The 19,267-nt window shown below is 36.6% G+C and overlaps 1 protein-coding gene across 3 annotated transcripts in view; it reads right to left on the bottom strand.

Moving 5' to 3' along the window:
• FRYL (FRY like transcription coactivator) overlaps positions 1–19,267 on the bottom strand; it is a 268,402-nt gene that overhangs the window by 121,313 nt on the left and 127,822 nt on the right. For all 3 annotated transcript variants that reach the window (XM_077757811.1, XM_077757813.1, XM_077757812.1), the window contains exons 5-8: positions 13,930–13,983; positions 10,570–10,709; positions 9,613–9,709; positions 382–461 (exon numbers count right to left, since the gene is read on the bottom strand). In XM_077757811.1, the coding sequence (XP_077613937.1) occupies positions 382–461; positions 9,613–9,709; positions 10,570–10,709; positions 13,930–13,983 (371 nt within the window). The remainder of the gene's footprint in view (positions 1–381; positions 462–9,612; positions 9,710–10,569; positions 10,710–13,929; positions 13,984–19,267) is intronic.

Genomic DNA, 19,267 nt, shown 5'->3' with positions numbered 1-19,267 from the left:
AGTGGGTTAAGTGTCCGACTTTGGCCCAGGTCATGATCTCACAGTTCGTGGGTTCGAGCCCTGCATCAGGCTCAGTGCTGACAGCTAGCTCAGAGCCTGGAGACTGTCTTCGGATTCTGTGTCTCCCTCTCTCTCTGACCCTCCCCTGATCATGCTGTCTCTCTCTCTCTCTCAAAAATAAATAAAAACATAAAAATAAAAATAAAAAAATAAATCTTGAAAAAGCTTTCTTATAAGCATTTTGTGTGGATTCAAAAAAAAAGAAAGATAAATGCTTTGAACTCTAAAAACAAATGATCAGTTAGAGTTCAGATTATAATTCAACAGTCTAAACCTAGACTACAGAGAAAAGCAATACTCCCAAGTTAGTATTTTACTTACCCTTCCTTATGTTTAAAGTGCTTAAAAGCTAAGTTTAGAACTTCATGAACTAAAGGATCGGGAACAGGATGAACAGGAATCTAGAATTAAAAAAAAAAAATCATCAAATCAGCAAGAGCTAAGTCGATTATAAATCTTTGAGGAGTGTTCTCCACATTTCAACCAATTAAATCAATAACAGTTTTCATTTCCATGCTATGATGTATTACTAATTTGTCAATCTTCCCTTTTTCTAAGGATTCTCGTATTTTCTCTGAGAATTTAGTTACTCGTCTAATAAGCTCTAAATTTAAGAATATTGGCTTTATAATCACAAATCCCTGAATCCTGGCCCATAAAGGGGGAAAAGGAGTCATTATTGCTGATGTTACTGTCATTGTCAGGAAATTAAGGCACACACGCATATCTCTCAGCAACACCTATGGGAAAGAGACCTCTGGCTGAGCTTGCCACACACTTCATACAGTCTGATTTTCTATCATAAAAGGTAGCCAAAATGATACTGCCTTTTCCAGCAATTTAAAACTATTCATGGCCTTATTAGCATTAGAAAATTGTCATTTAAATATCTTTGTTTTGGTTAGTTCTTTAAAAGCTATATGCTACTTCCTCATATGTAAAACAAATCAAAATATATAAACTAGAAAGTAAAACTCCTGCCCCTTCTCCCATATATAATCATCATTTAATGGCGTGACACACAGCCTTCCAGATTTTTCCTACCCACACCCACACACGTTATTTTTCTTAATAGGATGATGCATCTTTTCATAGCAGTACTTAGAACATTCTTTTCAATGGCCACAAAATACTCAGTATGTAATGTATTTAATGAGCTTCCTATTGCTGACCATTTCATTCTAGATTTTCAATAATCAATATACATAATGTTACAAACATCTTAGGCATTTAACATTATATACTTGTACAGTTCCATGGGAAAGAGTCCAAAAGAAGGAACTGATAGAGTAAAGATTACAGTGGCTCCTGGGTGGCTCAGCTGGTCAACTGTCCTACTTTGGCTCAGGTCATGAACTCGCGGTTCGTGGGTTCGAGCCCTGTGTCAGGCTCTGTGCTGACAGCTAGCTCAGAGTCTGGAACCTGCTTCGGATTCTTTGTCTCCCTCTCTCTCTGCTCCTCCTCTACTTACACTTTGCCTCTCTCTCTCGAAAATAAAGAATAAAAAAAAATTTTAAGAAGATTATATAAGTCACCTCCCATATATATTCAAGTTCTATATATATGTGTGTATCTGCTTTTGAGCTCAGTACTCTATTGATTTTTATGTCAGTACCAAAATCATACGGTCTTCATTATCAAACCTTATGAATAAATTCTGATGTCTGGTACTGAAAGTCTCCCTTCTTCTTTTTCAGAGAGCCCTTAGCCACCTTTGGCCTATTGTTCTTCCGTATTCAATCTAGAGCCACCCAAGTGACACAAAAACTGTTAGGATTTTTATTGGAGTTGCAATCAATCTATAGATCAATTTGGGGTTAACTGTATTCTTCTTCATTGACATAGAGTAACTTTTTACTTCTTTAAAGGCTTTTGGCAAGGCTTTATAATGTTCTGCTTTTGCCCTTTGTTGTACTCATTCCTAAGATGATAAACCTAAGAAGAGATGCTTGATTAGTAACAAGGAGAATGAAAATACACAAAGTATCATTTTACACCTACTCAGTGGGGGAAAGTCTGACAATACCAAATAGCACAGATAATGAAAATGAATCAGATTTCACAGGCAGTGCTGGTGTAAGTTTATACCAGTTTTTTACAAAGCCTACAGTCTAGGGAAGCGGAACTCTGGCTCGAGAATTATTTTCAGCTGAAGGCAACGGAGAAACAGCAGGTGCAGGAAAAGCTCTACTCCTCCCCCTTTCTGCCTACAAGCAGCCTCCCCTCCCCTTTCCCGTAGCAAGAAAAGAAGAACAAACACCACCACGAGAAACAAAGAGTTGATAATGAAGTAGGTCTGCACGAACAAACTACACGTTTTCTAGAAGCCCAAACACTTCTCCTTTGTCTTGTTATTTCACCACGTACTGCTCTTCGTTAAGGGTTAGGGCTTAACCATTCTTTGTGTCTTTAACTTCTTCTCTGAAGCCTCCATAGGCATGTGTAATAAACCTTTTCTCCTGCTGATCTGACATTTGTCAATTTAATCTGCAGGGCCCCAGGAGTGAACCTATGGAGGTGGAGCTCCGACACACTAGCAATTACACACCTAGGAAAATAATAACGTATGGCTACACACGTCATGGATTAATCCTAACAACACGCTGTTGAGTGAAAAAGTTAAGTCCCGGAGGACAATACACAGTATTATACATTTTTTTAGGAAGTTCAAAAGCAAAACAACCCCCTAATTATTCAAGCATATAGGAAAGTATTTTTTAACGAGAATAATTACCATAAAAATCATAATGGTAAGAGGGTAGCCAGGCATTATGTGGGAGAGACTCATATGATGAGACTTAAATGATAGGCACTGGAGGGGCTCAGAGGTAACATTATAGTGTAAGCAAACACACAGATCAATGATTAACAGTGGGTCTTGAACCTGGACCATGATTTATCACATTCTATGGCCCCGAAGTCCAATTAAAACAAAACAAAACATACAGGAATTCCACATTTCCTCGAATGTTTTAACAACATACATTATAGGACACTTTGTCGATAGAATAAAATGGTAACAGGGATTTTAGTATTACCAAGAAAGCCACAAACTAGACTAGGGAAAAGAACAGCAGAGAACTCTAATTACTCAGAGATGGTGAGAATGTTTCTTGAGGGGTTGATAAAGGAGAGATTTTTATTTAAAATACACATAATTTATCTTTTACAAAGGCAAACAAAGAGTCTATGAGGAGGGAGCTGAATTTGATCCAGAATAATGATCAGGAGCTAGTTCAAACCTAGTAAATAGGTGAGAAACATCAGAAATAGTAACCACAATTACACTGTAAAGAGGGACAAGAAACACATGAAATCCAGTTAAGTATTCACTGACGTGTACTCAGCTCAATAAGAAAGGTGACTAAACTCGCACAATGTGGAGAATACTAGCACTACTTTTATTTATTGTTTGTTTGTGAGAGAGAGAGAGAATGCACATGAGTAGGGGAGAGGGGCAGATGGTGAGAGAGAGAACCTTAAACAGGCTCCCAATGCAGGGCTTGATCTCATGACCCTGATATCATCGCCTGAGCTGAAATCAGAAGTCGGATGGTCAAGCCACTGAGCAACCTGGGTGCCCCAAGCATCACTTTTAAAATACTGTGCCAGCAGAGGGAGGCAGGTAGCTGTCACAGCTTTGAAAGGCCTATGGTGAACTGTTACTCCACGACGAAAGGCTACAGCTCTATCCTGGCTAAGGGGATTGCTATCTGTTGTCGATAAGAGGAGAATCAGACAGGGCATTCATCAGAGTCCCCGAGAATTGGGACTGTCCTTAAGGCCTGAGCCTGGAAGACAATTTGAAGAAAATGTGCCCCATCACAAAATCAAATAGGGATTAAGTGAGGAAGCAGCTGTAATCCAAACCCAACCTTTCTTAGTTCTCAATGAACCTTTTAAAAATAGCAGCCTGCTGATACAGGAAAGAAGTTTATTCATCTGTTGGTAGAAGCTGAGATTTGAACATCCCATGTTAACTGCACAGAAACTGAACTTATTCTACACAGTAAGGTTCAAGAATTCAAGAGTCTACAAGAATACTCTTAACCTTTGTCCCACAGTGGAAGACTAAATTTTAAACCCAGAATTTCTTTAGCAATTAGAGATACTGAAGTAGGAACTTTATGAACATATAATTGTAAGAAGCTTTTGAATCTTTTATAGGCAAACACATCATTGTGAAAGTGTAACAATCATGTCTCATTGATAAAGAAACTTCAGAATATTGGCTCAATTAAGTAGAGGCATGACCATTTTTTATTTGGTACTCTGAATACCTCTTTTTAGGACATCACTATTATCTCATATTAAGAAGAAACTCAAAATAGTACCCCCAAGTGCTCCATGCACCCACACCAAGCTGATGAATTTATTGTACACAAACTATACATAATCAAACCCTTACACAAAAAACAAAACATTTTCTTCATTAAAAATATAGAAAGAGAAATCATTATAGAAAGACCATGGATTTTGGTTTGGTTGAATCAAACCAAGGCTTCTCTTTTTACTGGTTATGGAACCAAGAGGAAGTTTCTCCTTCCCCACCTATAAAATGTACGCAAAAGATTGGAACCCTATAATCACTAGCCCAGAGAGAACAATCGAGTATATTACCATTGGAGATTGATTCTCGTCCTCTCACCTTTTCCTCTATCTCTAAAAGGGACCAGGTCAGAATTGTTACCTTCTGAGAATGTAGGGTAGATGAAGGGACTAGAATATAAGGATGGAGATGCTGAGGCAAAGCCTGGGAGGGAAAAATGGCAGGAAACGAGGGCCCATTCGAGAAGCAGGGAGGCAGATGTATTCTCCCAGCCTGATCTTCCTTCAGTTGGGCCCATAAATAGGTCCTAAGGTAATGAAAACATGACTATCATCAATGCGCCTGTCCCATACATCCCAGCCAGCCATGTGGTTACCCACTGAGAGTTAAAATGGTGCAGACATCTACTGCCACGTGATGCCAAACTCTAGATCAGGAATAGGCTATCCTTGGATCAGTTGGCCTGACTTCTGGAAATTATTCCACAATTCATGGTGCTAGACACATAGGCTGGCCCCAGACATTTCACTGACCTTGCAATAATGCAACATTGCCTTTTCTGTGATCTAATTTTTTATATTCCACTTACTGTGCTGTGTTGTGGTTTTGCCATATTGATTTCCTCACAGGGATGTTTTGATATGAAATACTAGTTAACTTAAACCTATGAATTCTCCTAAGCAGTCTTATTTGGTCTAGCTCTGCCTGAAGTCTAACAATGACAGCTAGGGACACTACTTAGCCACACTGTGTACTCTCTTACTTACTACCCCACTGTCGCCACCATCAACACTGTTTATATGTCTGCACGGCAGGTATTAATTAAGCATTTTTATAAATATTATTTTTAACACTTAGTCTTACAAGGTAGATATTTGCCCCTTATTTCACAGATGAGGGAACTGAAGTTCAGAAGTTGGTGTGTACCTCTCTAGAATACACTGTGTGCCTAGTTTCTGATATATGAAAATGCATTTCATAAAGGAAACACATAAGGAAAGAAAAACTTCCAATTTTATCATATTATAGCCAGAAAAAAAACCAACAACACAGAAACAGAAAGAAAAAATAGATCTTTAATTTTTGGAAGAAAAAAAGCACAACCTCTAAACATTTTAAGAATGAACATGATCAGGAAGCACATTTTTAAAATCCCTACTTCAGCTCTTATTTTCAATAACAATAACAGTAATAACAAAAATACTCCCAAAATGAACTTAAAAAAAAAAAAAGGTGGCAAGGGTCGGGGGAAGAATCCTGCTTCAGTTTATAGAGAAAAAGCTCTCCTTTCATGGGGTAATATTCCCACATACAGTATCCAGACTTTTTCAGATCTTGGCATTTCTGTGATTTTAGAAGCCGCTCTAACTTAACCTCAACATTCAAGAAGGATATACCCAAGTAGGCTCTAAAGAATACCCAAGGGCACCTGACTGGCTCAGTCAGAGGAGAATGCAACTCTTGATCTTGGGGTCATAAGTTCAAGCCCCCATTGCTTTAGATATTAAATAAATAAAAATTTTTTAAAAAATAAAGAATAGCCACATTTTATTCCAAGGCTATTCCCACCACCACCTCCCAAACTTTAATGCTTTTATCACATCTTGAAAGTGAAAAACAACAAAATCAGGTTAAGATTTAGATACTGGGGAGTCAACGAAGTTCATTCATTCCCTAAATGGTCAGCCCTCAATGCAAAGTGGGGAAGGAATACATTCAGTGTGAAAAAAACCCACAAATAACCACAGAACCTTCAGGGATACTCATCCACGTCCAAGATGCTAATGTTACATCTGAAAAGTACTCCATCTTCTGATATTTCACAACAGCACTAATAAAACTAAGCCAAGAGTTGCCAGTGGCCACAATCCAAATTTCCCAATCTTATTTGTTTCAATGAGTACATGTCTGACTAAAGTTTAAATGAAAAGAAAACTACTTCACACTTTCTAAACGTTTCTGTTGTTGTTTAAACGTGCTTTTATCGTGGATTTGAAAGCCTTTGGTACTCACACTAAAATCTGCAGTTGGCCATGACCCCCAAATTATGTTTGACTTTCTTGAAAAAAATCAAACCAGTCCTCTATCATCCTGAATTCATTCTGTTCTCACAGTGAATCATACCAATGTCATCTCATTTATACTAACTCAATTCTTTGTCTAACATGTTATGATTAAAACTTTAATTTTTCAAGATGCTGGCCATTTCACCTAATTCTGTATCACTGATTTTACCAAGAAGAATATTTTTATTATTCACAGGAGAAAAAACTTGGGAGTAACAAGGTGAACAAGCTGGATAATCATCAGCGAGTCACCAAATTAAGACTATTTCTTAATCTGCAAAATGAAAATAAGAGATATTTATTGGTCACTTTCCATGTCTCAGGCATTACTGTATTTAACACTCATGCTTCTCAAAAATGATTCTATTATCCTCCCTCTTTTACAGAGGAGGAAAGAGTTAGTGGCTAATAACTTGCCCAAGTTACACAGCAAGGAAATGACAGAGCTGGGATGAAAACACTTGCCTTGGAGGTTTCCCAGTTTATTACAATGACCAGCTGATACAAGGATATTGAGCCTTTTACGCATCATGAAGACATGACCAATTATTCAAGAAACAAAAACTTGTAATATATGAGGTCAAGGACTAACCCCGTAAGTAATATCTATTCTTCCTCAAGACTGGCCCAACCACGTCTTCTCCTGGGACCATCCACCTCATCATATAAAACAGAGTCACGTTTTAATATGTGTCTACTATGTGGGGCAAAAGTAAAAGTCTTATTAAATTCAAGATATACTGCATTGATTAGCCTCTGGATCTATTAAACCCTACATCACTTTGACATGGTAGAAAATTGGGTTAGTCTGTCATGATATTTCAGAAAGTTCTATTGATTTTTACTTCATTTTCTTGGGTTTTATTAGTTTTGAAGAAGCTAAAAAGATCTGCCTTTTATTCGGGGGAAAAAAAGACCTATGTAAGATTTTTTCATAAATAAAGTATGGCTGTGTTCTTTGTAATAGATTTTATTCTTTCCTGGGTGCGACTGAATGAAAGTTTGAGGAAACTGGTAAGAGAGAGAAAAGAGCCGGTGGAAAGGCTATTACTATGGGTTGGAACAATATGGTGATGGAACCAGAGCCAAAGATGAGCCGTTAAAGCTTCTGTAGTTCTTATTTTCACTCTCAGTCCATGTGAACCACAGTTCTGAAGGGCTTTTTCTGCAATGGACTTGAAAAACTAAGCCCAATGCAACAATGTCGTTAAGTTTATAATCCTTATGGTCTTCTCCACTAGAAGACCTATCTGGATTGTTTTTTTAAGAGGAAGAGGAAGGAAGGAGGATGAAGACAAAGACAATGGAGAAGGTGAAAGAACAAGGAAGGAGGGGGGAAGAGGAGAGAGAAAAACCTAGAAAGGGTTGTCTGTGCACCCAATTTTAAAATTACAATTAGGGGCAACTTTCAGATGAGAGACTGACTGGCAAACCAAAGAACGTCTTGTGAAACAAAGGAGAAAGAGCATAATGGAGCCAGATCAGAGAAGGTCCTGTAAGTCATGGGGAGTTTATAATTCACCTGTTTATAGAAGAAACCCTGTACTATTTAATTAAGCAAAGAAGTGCAAATGCTGGCCCAAAGCACTCACATGACCTACGTCAGCATACAAAAGATGCTAGAGGTCAACCACTGTGAGTCCTAGGCAAAGTCCATCCACGGTCAGTGGCGGTTCTGGTCCTTAGCTCTTCTATCCCTAGTTTACTTTTGCCTCAAGGTCTTGGATCACAGAAAGCAAATGTGGCTTGTTAGCACAACTCCCTGAGGAAATTTCTTTCCTACCATCTAGTAAAAAGCCTTTATGAAAGCTACAAAGTAACTAAAGTGATTTTCACCTCTGATTAACTCAGTTTTCTGTTTTTCCTATTTAAAACTTTTATTTCAGATATTCAGATTTCAATAATTTTCCACATGTTATAAAAACAAAGTCTAAAGAAATACATAATTCAAATAATTTTATGTTGCCTATGTCAAAAAATAGTTAACTTCTGTATCTTACATTTGCTGCTTGTTTCCATGTTATAAATTTGATTCCATTTTATATAACAAAAACAAAATTCCCCGTCCAAACCTGTCATATGCAAACTGTGTGTGTGTGTGTGTGTGTGTGTGTGTGTTTTTCTTTTAGGTTACCTAACTTTTTTTCAAAACATCACAATGTGCATGCCTGGAAATACGTGGCTCATCTGTGAATGATCTGTAACTTTTTAAGGACTACAAACTATTAAAAAAAAATACGGTCATGCATTTAAACAAAGTAGTAGGCTTTAGTAAACAAAATAAAACAAAAATAGAACAAAAAATAGTTTTTTTGGGGTATGCATTTAAATACCTGTCCTGATTCTGAATAGGAAAAATAGACATGATACCAGACATTATATGCTTATGGCTTTACTGTCTATGCCATTCAGACGTTAAGCTCATGAGCACAGCATGAGAACAATGCCAGCATTCTAATAGCCACTGCTCAAACATAAAAAATTTATTATCACTTGTTCAAAAACCATTCACACTTGACAGTTGGGTCCTACCCATGTCAAACCGCCCCTAATCCTCAACTAGAAGTGCACGGTGATTACACGTTGAAGCACAGGCTTGAAGGCTTTGGAAGAGAAATCCTTTGGAAGCAGACGGAAGTACATGAATAGCAGAGAGACTATATTCACAGCTGAAAGCCCACATTTAACACAATTTCCACTCAGCTCAATTTTGCAAACAAGATCTACCTTCGATGGCATACAAAGGTAAAACGAATCGGAAACGATAGGTACAGGCCATGAAAGCCCGAGGCAATGAAAGAGGTGTAATTAAATTATAGAAATCCAGTTAATGTGGACCAGAATTGTAGACATAACATCCTAAATAAGGTACATGAAACAGGGAGGCAAAAGGAGAATAAGAAACACAGACTCTGCAGAAACAAAAGGGCTTCTTACCTGCTTTAGAACTTCGACTAAAACTAAACAAAAAATGAAATCTACAGCTAAGTCTCTCCTTTCAAGAAGATAATCTCTTTCCCGTTGCTGTTCATCCCTGCAACAAGAACCCCAAATTAGGACTGCATTTAAGACCGTAAGTTTCAAAAGAGCTATTGGTGAGCTACTGTTAGTACAATTTGTTTTTAAATTACCCAATGTATGTAATTACATATTCTCATTTTCTTTCTCTTATCCCATATTTTGTACAGTATTTATAAACACATGTCATTACTGTATCTGTCTGAAATTAAACCCATCCTAAAGGAATCATTCAGAAAAATATTTTAAATTACTTAGAAAATCTAGCATGGCCCCATATTTGATTAGTATTTTCAAACTAAGGACTGAAACCAAAGGAGTAACTCTTCTGGGGAAAACTCAGTGCCAGGTAACTTTTAGCATATCTAAGTTGAAAACTCACAAATGGCTGATTGTAAACTATGGACCCTCTCCTGAACACGAACAGATGTTTCATGCAAAGCCAATACGTCCCTGGCAAATCTGAAGGAGGGGAAAGACCGGTTCTGGGATTGGAGCACCAAGGACTGTCTCATGGTCTCATGATACAGCCTCTGTAAGTCCTCCTGTATCACAACAGCTGCTTCCCTTCACAAACCATGTGAACAGGACCTTCTCTGAATATGGTCTTAACTTCTTCTATAACTACTGAAATGGCGCTCCTGAAATTCATTTTTGCTGACTCTCCCAGTGGTGAGGACTGAGGAGTGGCACCTACTTTAGCTGGTACCGTCCCTTGATTTAGGGTTAGGTATGGACTATCCTTCCCCTTAACACAAGGAATCAAAGTTTTTGCTCAGAAATCAAACAATAACTATCTTGAGTTGAGAACACTATTACCCCCTTCACCGAGAGTGTTTCAACTCTAGGTCAAAAAGTGGAAAAGGAGCCACTTACCCCTTAGACTTTGTGCTAGACCGAGGCCTGTACTCGTAAGATTCATCTTCAGTTCCATTCTGGCGTCTGTACCAGTCAAACAAGGTGCGAAGTAAGGAAGGGAGACAGTGCTCTGCTACAGAGCTCATAGAGCTTATCAACTGAAAACACAAGATGTCACCAGAAGATAAAATACATCATTGAAGTACCACACTCCTAACTCTATTAGCCATTGTTTGGAAATGATTAACATTTCAAGGATAAACATGGTAACTCAAATGCAATAAATGTGTTTTAAAATAAAAATAAAGATTAGCGAGGCGCCTGGGTGGCTCAGTTGGCCAAGCATCCGATTCTTGATTTTGGCTCAGGTCATGGTCCCATGGTTTGAGCCCTGCTGTTAGTGCAGTACTGGCGTGAAACCTGCTTGGGATTCTCTCTCCCTCTGTTCCTGCCTCTCCCTTGCTCATAGATTCTCTCTCTCAAAATAAATAAACTTAAAAAAAAATAAAGATTAGGGTTTATCCAAGTAATGAAGTAAACTGGGCTTAAGTCTCACCTACTATTTAACTTTACCACATCCATTCAGTTTAGCTTAGTAGCTTTTCACCTTTGTCCTGCCTCCATATGTGACTCTCATGTGTAAAAACATGACCTCAGTAACATCACTGATTATACAGAGGGATACCTCAGGGAGAACACATAACATGAGAAAACCACACCTGCTTCCTTCCCCCTAGCCCGTTCCTCCATGCTCATGTGAACAGAATGTTGTAAATACGGTCACCAGAATGAATGAAAAGAGGTAGGAACAAAGAAGACTACATTCTGTTAGAACCGTGTGAAAGGACCAGTCTACTTTGTACCTTTATGATGCAGAACAATTATAATTACACCATTAATATGTGATACCCACAAAGACACATATTAGAAAAGAAACATAAATGCGCTGGAAACAAGCTTTAAAAGCTTAGAATATAGGGGCGCCTGGGTGGCTCAGACAGTTGGGTGTCCGGCTTCAGCTCAGGTCATGATCTTGTGCTTTGTCAGTTTGAGCCCTGCGTCAGGCTCTGTGCTGACAGCTCAGAGCCTGGAGCCTACTTCGGATTCTGTGGCCCCCTCTCTCTCTGCCCCTCCCCTGCTCTTGCTCTCTCTCTCAAGAATAAATAAATATTTTTTAAAAATTTTAATAAAGCTTAGAATATAAACACAAACACAAATGCATTGTAAACAAGCTTTTAAAGCTGAGACTATATAAGTGGACAGCGTAAAGATAAATGTAGTGGGATGAGCAGCTGCTACTCAGTTGGAAGCAACCCTGAAACCATCTAAATTCCAGGTGAATATCAGATTCATTGCATGAATGAACTCAGCTTTCCTGTAGTGGTAGTAAGAGGCATACCAGTGACTGTTAGCAAGCAGCCCCTGAGGTCACTCTTCCTCTGGAGGATTTCGAACAAAAGAAAAAAAAAAAAGAAAAAGAAAAAGAAAATCTCTCTTTATAATTTCTGTATCTGATGCAACTCATTGCTCATAAAATTAATATTTTAAAGTATACAGTCAAACATGCTTCGCTTTGTTTTTCTTAACCAAAAAATGGTGGGTTGCAGGAATACTCAAGATCTTGTTCAGGTCTAGGACTATAGAAAGTGTCAGCTAATGAAGATAAATTGATACCTCTACAAATTAAACATTTAGTTTTCCTAATATTTATATTCTTCATATAACTTCAAAAGGTCCTTCATCTAGGAAAATAGTTTAAAAAATAAAACAGACTATTTGATTATATAGGCTCTTTTTTCATTATCGGCCTTCCTTCAGTCATGCTTTTATTTATAATTAGCATCATTTGAGAGGCAAATAGTTTCTAATATAATTCACTAAAGTAAAAACAAGATTTTATTTAACTAATTTTTCAAATTTTATTTTATTGACAATGAACAGTTATCACTCAAAGGAAATCCTTTTAATAACTAAGAAGGAACAATAAAATACCATCTGCCATTATAAATATATATTAGTTTATGCCACACCTGGCTTTTTACTGCAAAAACAAAAGACTGAACTATGAGGCATGACCATTTAAAGTTTTATTAATCATTTACATAAAAAGGCAAATGGAAATATCCCTTGAAACACTGTTTAATAGGATTTCAAATTCTGATTACACATTTATTATCATTAGTGAATTTAAGGGCTGAATAATCTAAAAGTCTTTAAAATAACAGATTAATGGATAAATAAAAGGTAATAATTACTAATAATTAATACCTTTTGCAGTAACATTATGTCTTGGAAAGCATTATATAAGATGATCTTAATATTTCACAGAGAAATAGTCTTCCTACCTATGGTTTCTTCTTAGGCCAGTGGCTGTTTCCTAAATATACGCATCGGAATCACCTAGGGAGGTATTATAAAATACAGGTGCCAGAGCCCTGCTCTTGATTATTCTCATTCAGAATTGGGCTGGAATCCAGAAACAATATTTTGTTTTTTAAGTCTCCACCAAGTAATCCTAACCAGTCATCGTTATCTAGTCAATTTGACTAATATGATGAACATTAATGTCTGTTTCCTAGATACAGAATAATGAGAAAAGTATCACAGGCATACTACATACCAATAGAAAACTAGTCTGGGTTATTGGTTTTTGCAAACAATCGATATATAATAAAATAATTCTTGAACAAACATAATAATGACAAAAATAACATTTGATCAAACATTTCATCTCAGCAAGAGGAAACAATGAACATTAAAGGACTATCACACTCATTTTTAGCTATCAATGTTCTATTTAAAGGTTCTGATAAACCCAACAGGAAAAAAGAAAATGTTAAAAGGTAAAACATTATTATGTAAAATTGTATGTAGCTGGAAACATTTTAAGAAAATTTCAAAGGGACACAGTAAAGAGATTACCAATGAAAAGTATTAAGATGCTAAATAAACAGAAACCAATCAAGTGCACAGCTCATAGTTCATTCTATTTGCTTTATCAAAAAACAAACTACCAGGGGCACCTGGGTGCCTTAGTCAATTAAGCGTCTGACTTTGGTTCAGGTCATGATTTCACAGTTCATGAGCTCGAGCCCTCCGTCAGGCTCTGTGCTGACAGCTCAGAGCCTAGAGCCTGTTTCGGATTCTGTGTCTGTCTGTCTGTCTGTCTCTCTCTCTATTTTTGCCCTTCCCCTGATTTGCTTTCTCTCTCAAAAATAAATAAACATTAAAAAATACTACCAATTTCAGACTGAATCTAATATGTAAGGATATAAAGGATCACTAAGCAAGATAAAATAATTTTGGATATATTTGAACCAGACTGTTAGGATGAACAGTTTCCTTGAGGGAAAAAATATTCCCCTAAAATTGGCATACCTGGTCAAACTGAAGATCTTCACCTCTTTGAAGAGATCTAGACAATGGCTTCTCCTATGGGTTTAAAAAAAAATGTATAAACAAAGTATTAGAAATTTTATATATGATAAGTAGATTCATCAATTGGTTTTGTTTTTGTTTTCATTTGTAATTAGATTTGATTAAACAAAGGTAAGACTCCCTCTTGCCCAGGGTGACACAGTTAGCATTCACACCCTGCAGTATGGCTCCAGAGGCAGAGCTCTCTCCATGACAGCCTCCAAAGAAAGTGGCCATAAGTCATATGATTGGGGAAGGGGAGGTGCCCACAGTAGACAGAAAAGAAATATTGGCGATGACTCCTAGGTGTCCAGTTTGTGCACAGATTGATGGATGGTGGTACCGTCCTTTGAAAGTAGTCACACAATGAGAAGACAAAGTTTGGGCGGAAGGATATATTTTGATCATGTTGAGTTTGAAGTCCCTATAAGCCATAAAAAAGAAGATGTTGCCTAATAAGTGGATGAAGGACACAGAACAGATTAGCCTATACATATAAATTGATAAGTCATCGGTGTATAAAAAGTAACCAACTTCATAAAACAAAGTCATTTCCCTAAAAAGATGTAAGTAAGAAGAGAGCCTAGATATGAATTTTGAGAAATGCCAACAGTTAACATTTATGTACTCAACCACATGAGGTATCAGTGGCTCCCTAAATTCCTTCAATTTAACATGATCCATTTCTAAAAACAGAAACCTTTTTTACAATGTTCATATGGAGAAATAATTAGGAATGAGAAAAACTTCAAACACAGTGGAATGCTATATCAGTAAAGAAAACACAAACAAATACACATGGGAAACTAATAAGGGTAGAAATTTAAACACTGGGGCAAAGATGGAAAACTTAACATATGGTATTGAGACAATTAAGTTGTCAGAAGGAGAAATTAAACAGGCTCATTACCCCAATGAATACTAAATGTTTTAAAGTTTAAATGTAAGAAATAAAATCACTAAAACCCTAGAAGAAAAAGAAGTCCTAGATGATGGTAGTTGTTTTGTTTAAACAACCTCAGATCTTTCTAAATATGAACAAAATGCAGAAGCAAAAAACAAAAACAAAAACAAAAAAATAGCAAACAACCACATATAATAAAAAATGAAAAAGTATATGGGTGATAAAACAATTGTGATAAAAGAACAAATGACAATATAGGAAAAAATATCTGCAATAGATATTTAGACTAAAGTACAATTTCCTTAATGTACAAAAAGTTCCTACAGATCATTAGGGGAAAAAAATCCAATAATCCAATAGGGAAAAATGTACAAAGAATCAACAGACAGCTGACAAAATGGAATTGTTTATAGCTGATAAATATCTGTTCATATATTTAACCTCATTCACAAGAGCAAGACAAGTTAAAAACACAAATACTACCTATTAGACTTCCAAAGACCTCCAAAAGTCTGAGCACAATGTGTTCAAGTTACCTACTACTAAACAGGACTCTCAAATGATGCCAATATGTAAATAGGTAACAATCTCCTTAGAAAACAATTTGGCAATATTTGGCAAAGTTTTGAAATGTACACTTCCTTTGACCCAGGAAAAATTTCACTTATAAATATTTGTCTTATACAGTCACATATCTGCAAAATGATGTTCATATAAGAATATTCGCTACAGGGGCGCCTGGGTGGCTTAGTCGGTTAAGCATCCAACTTTCGCTCAGGTCATGATCTCGCGGTTTGTGGGTTCAAGCCCCGCGTCGGGCTCTGTGCTGACTGCCAGCTCAGAGCCTGGAGCCTGTTTCAGTCTGTGTCTCCCTCTCTCTCTGACCCTCCCCTGCTCACGCTGTCTCTCTCTCTCTCTCTCTCTCCCCTAGAAATAAATAAAAAATATTTAAAAAAAAAAAGAATATTTGCTACAGTTTCATTTGCAAAAGCCTGCCTCTATTAATATACATCTATAGAATACCAAGACTTTTAAAAGAATCACAAAACTCAGTATATATAAATGGGATAATCTAGGTATAATGGGTGCATACCACACTAACATACACACACACACGCTACTAAATAATATAGAATACCTCTTTAAAAAAATAAACACGTGTTTGCAAGTGGGAAAAGAAACTGGGTGTCACAGGATACCCAGATATTTGGTTAAACATTTTCTGGGTGTGCCTGGGAGGATGTTTTGGGAAGAGATTAACACTAGAATTGGTGGAATGAACAACTGGTAGAGTGACCTGAAAGCAGTTAGACTGAGACTCCCTAATGTGAGTGGGCCTCATCCAATCAGTTGAAGGTCTGAGGAGAATGAAAAAGGCTGACTCTTCTGGGGTAAGAAGGAACTCCTCCTGCCTACTGCCCCGAGCTATGACATCAGTCTAGACCTACTTCCCCCTGCCCCCCATCTCACTGAAACATGGGCTCTTCTTGGAGCAGCTTTCAGATTGGACCCAGCTCCCTTGGGTCCTCAGTTTACCCACTCTAGATCTTGGGACTTCTCAGCCTCTAGGACCATGTGAGCCAATTCCTTATAATAAATCTCTTTATACACATATTGGTTCTATTTCTCTGGAGAATCCAAACTCATAAAAACATCATTTTTTATTTCCTCTTTGATCCAAGGAAAGACTATGTCCCGAGAGGGGAAATGTGCCCACATTTACAAACGATATATAGAAGGCCATTAACTAAGCAGTTAAAAATAAGAAGCAACATCAAAGCAACCATCAAAAAATGGTGTAGCTACACCTTAGAGTATCACACGGGTAGAAATAAATTTGTAGATTGGGAAATTTTTCTCAATGTATTAATTAGAGAATAATAGATATAATACACTTATAAAAGGAGAAAATGTATAAATGATGGTATATACACATAAATACATTTAAAGCTCTAGAAATATATATACCACACAGTATAAGTAATAAGAATAAGTAATAAGAAACAGATAATAGGTTGTTTTGTAGTGGTACCATTAACATATTTTTATTTTGTGAATTTTCTACAAAGAATGAAGATTACTTCTCATTTTTAAACTTGAGGGTTGTTCTTGAGTTTCCAGTACTTGGTGGTATCCAGCAAATTCATGTAATTACAGAATAATGATAGCACAACCATGAAAGTTATGGTTACAGAACAGACGTTGTAAAATGAGGAAAAACAATGTAACTAATCAAAATCATGAACTATAAAGACGTGGTTTAATTTCCTCATTTTCAAAGCTAGTTGTCACCAACCCTCCAGGTATGCGTGTATGATATTTGTTTCTTTACACTGAATTTTAAAGATCTCTTAAGAACCATTCTCTCTAGGGCTGCCTCGCCTCGGCGGCTCAGTCGATTAAGCATCCAACTCTTGATTTCGGCCAGGTCATGATCTCACAGCTTGTGAGATAGAGTCCTACGTGGGGCGCTGCACTGACAGTATGCAGCCTGCTTGGGATTCTCTGTCCACCTCTCTCTCTGCCCCTCCCTTGAATGCACGCATGCACGCGCTCTTTCTCTCTCTCTCTCTCTAACATAAACATAAAAAAATTAAGTAAACTCTTTCTTAAAAAAAAAAAAGAACTCTTCTCTCTGTAACAGAAACCTTTACCTGAAATTCAGAAATCAAATCATTTTAGTTTATTTTTGCTCTGTTACTTCAAACAAGATTTAACATAATTAGTTTAACTTAAAATAGCATAGACAGTGTTGATTTCTTTGGTCAGTCTTCCTACCTACTTGCATTGCTGGCCACCCACATATACTTCCCTAACTTACTTACTGAATACAGGGGGTAGCTGGGATTATGTTCAAATATATGACAACTGTTTTGTTGAGATTTTTAGGATGATTTTCTAAACTCTCTTTGTTATGCTTTTTTATTCCATTTTAATATTAAATATGTATCATAGAAAAACAAACTTCTTCCTTCTATGAAAGAAATGAGAATTTAGAAATATATACATTTTGAAGCCTCTTTATCCAGTAGACCCTCCTCTCCTTCTGTCATTTATGGCTAATCCTCATGAAAACAAACCCATAAATATATTTGGCACTGAAATTTAAAACTTTCCAATCTAAGCGTCAGAGAAACAGGTGTCTAACTAAATTAAACGGGATCAGGAAAACACCTGAATTCCATGGCAATTTAGTTTCTCCATAGGGATGGGTTTTTTCCATGTCATTGGCACTTGGGCCCTCAAAGGTTAAGCACACTTGGGTAACTGTCTTGAAGAACAAGTTTTCTATTTCTTAAACCAAGCCACTTATCATTTACAAGCAACATGATTCTGTACAATATATACCCCCAAGCAGCTCTAAAGTTTAAGGAAAACACTAAGTCCCGTAGCAAGTTACTATAGAACACTCTTTCTGAAAGTATCTAAAAGTTTGAAAAATAGTGAGACAAAGGGCCTTTACTCTCTTAACATGAACTGTTTTATTTAAGATGAAGGCTTGAGGGTGACAATAAGCGGCTTCTTTTCACTCATTTGATCCCCTGTTTTAAGTCTAAAGGTCTTTGGTAGTATTTTGAGAACTGTTGATCGAAGTAGTTTATTACTCACAGAGCACGTGTATGCAATAGAGTAACGGTCAAGCCAAATAAAAGACAGCAATAAGCTTTTCAGAAACACGATGTTGTTTTCTATGAAACATATTTTATTTCTCGGTGAACTCACGCTCCCTCAAAGATTTCTACAGATTTGACATCCTCACTGAGGCTTTCCCTATAACAGGAAATGGAGGGGGGCTATTTTTCCATATGAAGAACTCAGAAATGATTTCTGAATGCAAAAGGATACTCAAGTAACCATAAGTACAAAAGTTTAAGTGGACTGCACTAAATATGAATTACTAATCAAGAACTCTGTACTCACCTCTCAACTTAATTATAGTGTAATTGAGAATGCCCTCATCATTTCTCAAGCAGTTGTAGTGTCTTTCAATATGAGATTTTTAAATGATGAACCATTTAAAAATGTTTATAGTACATCACCATTAAAGAACAGATATTACTCTCTATATTTACCTATACATGTATGCAATGACTTTTGCACAAGAACATTTACCATGGCTTTTTTTTTTCCACAATAGCCCCAAATCAGGGTAACTCGAAAATTACCTATCAACAGAGACTAGCAAAAAAAAAAAAAAATTACAGTGCATTCTATTATTAAACTAATACGCAACTACCAAAAAGGAGACAAATTTATATAGAATAATGTAGAACAATCTCTAATTTATATTGTTAAAAATATCTAGGTACTAAAAAAATTCATATGTATAAATAATATATAAATATATAATAATATTTTATATTTATATATTTCATATATAATAATTTAATTAAC

Source organism: Crocuta crocuta, unplaced genomic scaffold, assembly GCF_008692635.1.
Source record: "Crocuta crocuta isolate KB4526 unplaced genomic scaffold, BGI_CrCroc_1.0 scaffold282, whole genome shotgun sequence".
Lineage (NCBI taxonomy): Eukaryota > Metazoa > Chordata > Mammalia > Carnivora > Hyaenidae > Crocuta > Crocuta crocuta.
This window is presented reverse-complemented; position numbering and strand designations above follow the sequence as displayed.